Genomic DNA, 6,035 nt, shown 5'->3' with positions numbered 1-6,035 from the left:
CACTCGCTCACCAGCCTCAGCATGGCTGAGTGAGCTTAAAGTAACCATTGCGAGAGTTTCCAGTGTTTTCACCACTTTCATGGCACTACCGTTATTGCTTGAGTAACAGCAATTGTCTAGATAACAATAAAATGTCTTAGAACTTCGTATTCACCGAAAACTGCCAGTTTCGAACTAATCGTTTTTGTAAACATTCCTTTCTGTCATCTTGAACTAACAGGGAGTATGGATTAGCTTGTGGCGCCACCGCTTATCTGCCATAAACACAGTACAGTCAAGCACTTGTTTTTCAACTTCATCACGGACACAAATACAAGTTACCAATCTGCCATAGGCATTATCGGCATACGATAAAATTTATTGCTGCTTACGATGTGGTCAAATCCATTTTTGATGTTGGCTGTATCAGTGATATTTCCGCTGTCAGGTAAGACTATATTCAGCTTTATTTAGTTTTTCTGAGCAAAAATCTCGCAATAACCGCTTTAAAGATCACAGGTGGTGTTCAGCGGTGAGGTGAGTAACTTGCCTACCTTAGACTCACAGGTGGTGTTCAGCAGGTGAGGTGAGTAACTTGCCTACCTTAAGATCACAGGTGGTGTTCAGGCAGGTGAGGTGAGTAACTGTGCCTACCTTAAGATCACAGGTGTGTGTTCCAGCAGCACGGTTGCTTGGTTTCAGGTCTCTATGCAGCACATTAGCCGAGTGGATGTACTTTAACCCTCGAAGAATCTGACAAATGAAACGACGATGAAGAAAAGATGAAATGCATATCTGCATCATGTGAAAGATGAACTCAGCCAGTAAGCAATCTGCTATAAAAGCTACCTAGTTCACATCAACTGACCTTGAAATAAAACTACTTCATAATTAGGCGGGCGGGACGATACAGGCGAGCTCACAATACGATCCGCTATCATGATACAGCGCTTTGCGATATGTACTGTGACACTTTCAAGAGAAACTACCCAGCAAACTATACATTCAACTGGACTCACCAACATCAATACATCGATGAATCGACCCCCCAGTTATTATACACAGGTATTATAACTAATCACCTACCTGCCTAAAGGAGGTAGCTAACAATAAACAGTGTTAATTATTTACCGGGGAGGCACTACTAACACACAGATGTAAATTCCTTACCGGTTACCTGGTAGAAGGAACCACTAACACACAGGTGTTAATCACTTACCTGGTCGAGGCAACCACTAACACACAGGTGTTAATTACTTACCTGGTAGAAGCAACCACTAACACACAGGTGTTAATTACTTAACCTGGTAGAAGCAACCACAACGCACAGGTGTTAATCACTTACCTGCGTCGAGGCACACACTAACCACAGGTGTTAATTCACTTAACCTGGTAGAAGTAACCACTAGCACACAGGTGTTAATCATTTACCTGGTAGAAGCAACCACTAACACACAGGGTTAATCACTTACCTGGTAGAAAAGCAACCACTAACCACACAGGTGATTTAATCACTTACCTGTCGAGGCATACCACTACCACAGGTGTTAATTCACTTACTGTAGAAGCAACCACTTAACCACTAGGTGCTTAACTAACTTACCTGGTCGAGGCAACCACTACAACAAGTCAGGTGTTAATCACTATACGCTGGTCACAACGCTAACCACAGATGTTATTACATTCGCTGAGTTGACGCACTCTCGCACAGGTGTTTAATCAGCACTCTGTTAACCTACACCAGGTGTACTAGAGCGAAAGCGTGCATGCTGATGTTGGTTCCAGTTGTACGCGCTGTCAATGGCATCACTATGATCTCTCGAGACATCGTTAGGGAAATATGGATGTAATCAGCTGCCTCCTGAACACACATTTTTAATGGAAGTAATCAAGTCCATAGCCACGATAAACACTAGGCATTTTTAAAGTGCAGGATAGTGTGTATCGATTTAGTGTGCATCGTGTCTTGCTATGGCCCGGTGCTACATGTGTCTACTTAACCGTAATTAGGGACTGCTTTGTGACACCACGGCTTCATTCAACGACACCACCTGCTAAATCAGCGCAACTCTGGCATCAAATTACATCCTCATTACAAGACTGTTCTGACTGCCGTTGTCGCTTGCTGCCACTACAGTCGTCCCCTTCTGCGCCTGCAAGTGACGCGATGCCAGAAGCATCTAGCTGCCCGGACGAAGCCGCGTTGACTGAATGGCAGCAGGCAGCAGCAGCAGTAGTAGCAGCCAGTGCAGTACGTAGATGTTAGCAGCAGCAGTAGTAGCACAGTAGCAGTACAGTAGCAGCAGCAGTTGTAGCAGCAGTAGCAGTAGCAGTAGCAAGTCAGCAGTAGCAGTATATGCAGCAGTAGCAGTAGCAGTAAGCAGCAGGCAGCAGTAGCGCAGCAGCGTAGCTAGCAAGTAGCAGTAGCAGAGGCAGTAGCAGTAGCAAGTAGCAGTAGCAGTAGCAGTAGCAGTAGCCAGTAGCCAGCATCCAGCCATCAGCACAGCAGCAGCCAGCAGCAGCGTAGCAGTACAGCAGCAGTAAAAGCAGCAGTAGCAGCAGCAGTAGCAGCAGCAGTAGCAGTAGCCAGCATCACACAGAGCCAACAGCAGCAGCAGGCACCAGCAGCAGGCAGCAGCAGTAGTAGTAGCAGCAGCCAAGCAGCAGCAGCAGCGGCAGCCAGCCAGCAGTAGTTAGTAGGTACAGCAGCAGCACAAGCGCAGCAACATCACCCAACAGGCAGGTAAGACACAGCAACAGTAGCAGTAACAGCAGCAGCAACAGTAGCAGCCCATCAGTAGAGCAGCGAAGCAGCAGCAAGTGTCCAGCCAGGTAGCCAGCCAGGCAGTAGCCGTAGCAGCAGCAGCAGTAGCAGCAGCAGTAGCAGCATCAGCAGACAGCAGCAATCAGCCAGCAGCAGCAGCAGCAGCATCTCAGCAGCATCGCAGCAGCATCACGCATCAGCAGCAGCAAGCAGCATGGCAGCAAGCAGCAGCACGCAGCAGCATCAGCAGCAGCAGGCAGCCAGCAATCGATCAGCAGCATCAGCAGCAGTATCCACCCAGCATCAGCAGCAGCATCCAGCAGCCAGCACAAGCAGCAGCAGCATCAAGCATCAGCATCAGCAGTAGCCAGTATGCAGTAGCAGTTGGCAGTAGGCAGTTACAGGCAGTAAGCAGCGCAATCGCATCAGCAGCAGCGTAGGCAACGCACAGCCGTAGCAGTAACAGCAGAGATTAGCAAGCAGCCAGTAGCAGTAACAGCAGCAGGCAGTAGCAAGCATCAGCAGCAGTAGCAGCAGCAGCAGCAGCAGCAGCAGCAGTCAGCACGCAAGCAGCAAGCAGTAGTAGCAGCAGCAGCCAGCAGTAGGCAGCAGTAGCAGCAGTAGCAGCATCAGCAGCAGATACAGTCAGTAACAGCAGTAGCAGTAGCAGCTACTAGCAGCAGCAGTAGCAGGAGCCAAGCCAGCAGTTAGCGTAGCAGCGACAGCAGCAGTTAGCAGCCAGCAGCACCGAGCAGCGCAGCATCAGACAGGCCAGCAAGCAGATCGTAACACAACACAGTAGTCAGTACACAGCCAGCAACAGTAGGCAGTAGCAGGAGCAGCAGTAGCAGCATCAGCAGCAGTAGCAGCAAGCAGCAGAGCAGCATGAGCAGTAGCAGCAAGCAGCAGCAGAGCAGTAGCAGCACACCACAGCAGCAGCAACACGCACACCCACCACCCACCACCATTACACACCACCCAACCACCCACGACACCACACACCATCTCCTCACCTGCTGAGCTGTACACGTGTGGTCGACAGGTAAGCATTTGTCTCACCTGCTGAGCTGTATACCTGTGATCAGCAGGTGAGCTTCTCATCTCACCTGTTACTATATACCTGTGATCAGCAGGTAAGCTTTCCATCTCACCTGTTACTATATACCTGTGATCAGCAGGTAAGCTTCTCATCTCACCTGTTACTATATACCTGTTGTCAACAGGTAACTGCTCATCTCACCTGTTACTATATACCTGTGATCAGCAGGTGAGCTTCTCATCTCACCTGTTACTATATACCTGTGATTAGCAGGTAAGCTTCTCATCTCACTTGTTACTATATACCTGTGCTCAGCAGGTAAGCTTCTCATCTCACCTGTTACTATATACCTGTGATCAGCAGGTAAGCTTCTCATCTCACTTGTTACTATATACCTGTGCTCAGCAGGTAAGCTTCTCATCTCACCTGTTACTATATACCTGTGATCAGCAGGTAAGCTTCTCATCTCACCTGTTACTATATACCTGTGATCAGCAGGTAAGCTTCTCATCTCACCTGTTACTATATACCTGTGATCAGCAGGTAAGCTTCTCATCTCACCTGTTACTATATACCTGTGCTCAGCAGGTAAGCTTCTCGCCTCGCCTGTCATTGTGTAGCAATGCTCAGCAGGTGAGCTTCTGTGTGTGTGTGCTACTGTGTAGTTGTGCTCAGCAGGGTAGGGTGCTTGTTTGTAACAGGTCTGCTGCTGCTGCTGCTGTCTTTGACAGATCTGTGACTTTGGTCTGTCGCGGGCTGTTGAGCCTGACTGGTCGGGCTGCCTCCTCACTGAGTATGTAGTGACGCGCTGGTACCGCGCGCCCGAGGTCATGCTAAACTCACGCGGCTACAACAAACCCAGTATCCTTGCAGCACGTTGCCGCGGCGACGGTTGCCATGGCTGCGTACAGCGTAGCCGGTCCGCGGGGACCTGGCTGTGATATTTCACACTCGTTGGGAGCTGTGAAACTTATTTTTCGGGATATTTTTTTGCCGTATTTCGCGATGAAATTGGGCAGTGAGTGGGAGGTGTTGATGGCGCCACCTGCTGTCATAGTCATGGCCAGCTGTATTCTCCGCACGGGGGACATAATTCTGACGAGATTAGTTAAATGTGAGTTGCTCAAAGGTCACAGATTTGTGTTTTTGCGATAAGAACAAAGCTAGCCATTGGTGCTTATTTTAGGTTTCAAGTTTATATCGCCGGCACGTAATTCGGGAGACCGTTTTAAAAGCGTCAAAGATGACCTTTCTTATAGTGCTGCTAGATACAATACCGAGAAAGTTGCATGGAATTCTAACACGCACGTTGGATTTTAACATAATAATGTAGCCATCTTATATTTCCAACTTATATATGTCAAGCATGGAATGAAGCCGTAGCGATGATAAATAGCCGTGTGGAAAATTCGAATGCACAAAATCGTCTGCGAGATTGAAAAACACGCTTCGTTTGAACTGTGTGCTATCGTTCTGAACACACGATGACGCGAAACCTCGGCCGTAAAACCTAATCTAACGGCCCCGTAGTTCGCATTTACTGCTGATGTTGACTGCAAGCGTGCGTGCGTGTGTGCGATGCTGTTATTAGGTTTAGGAGAGGAATTATGCGCGCGTTTTTGCGCGCGGATGCCGCGTCTCACGCGTTCCTTCGACGCCGTTGCTATTTCGTTTCGTAGGTAATTTTGTCTAGGAGCTGAGTAATTGTGCAGTCACTGTACTGGCACGTGTCACGTCGTCGTCATCGTCATCGTCGTCGTCGTCATCGTCGTCGTCGTTTGATAGCCGACACGGGGCGGATGCACGCCGTGTTAAATCCCCCACGCATGCATGCTTTATGTTCGTCGTAATTTCATTTAAATAATAATTTCGGAGTGGTTTGCAGGTGGGCGGAGAAGGTGGCACTCACGGCGCTGTGATGCTCGCGTGCTGTATAGCCTGCCGTGTTGTTAGTCACCCTGTATATCACACATCATCAATGAGTCATTCCCGTGTTAGATGAACTCAATGTCATCTTCAAGGTTACCTGGGTAATTTTGTTAATTTAAATTAATTAAGGAAAATCTTATTATCGGTATTTGCATCTGTCAGACACACGGGTGGGTTCGGTTACTGGCTTTCGCGTTACGTAGTGAGTGTTGTTTTCTGATTATGTTCGCAGCTGATAATGGAATAGAGAAGCAGGCAAGCTCACAAGTACGCATACACACACACACACGCACGCACGCACACACACACACACACACACACACA

General features: G+C 48.4%; 1 protein-coding gene across 1 annotated transcript in view; it reads left to right on the top strand.

Moving 5' to 3' along the window:
• The window catches only part of LOC106808446 (mitogen-activated protein kinase 1-like), a 61,083-nt gene that overhangs the window by 26,313 nt on the left and 28,735 nt on the right, over positions 1-6,035 (top strand). Inside the window, exon 6 of the mRNA XM_014811171.1 lies at positions 1,703-1,725. Coding sequence (XP_014666657.1) covers positions 1,703-1,725 — 23 coding nt within the window. The remainder of the gene's footprint in view (positions 1-1,702; positions 1,726-6,035) is intronic.

Source organism: Priapulus caudatus, unplaced genomic scaffold (genome assembly GCF_000485595.1).
Source record: "Priapulus caudatus unplaced genomic scaffold, Priapulus_caudatus-5.0.1 Scaffold278, whole genome shotgun sequence".
Lineage (NCBI taxonomy): Eukaryota > Metazoa > Priapulida > Priapulimorpha > Priapulimorphida > Priapulidae > Priapulus > Priapulus caudatus.
This window is presented reverse-complemented; position numbering and strand designations above follow the sequence as displayed.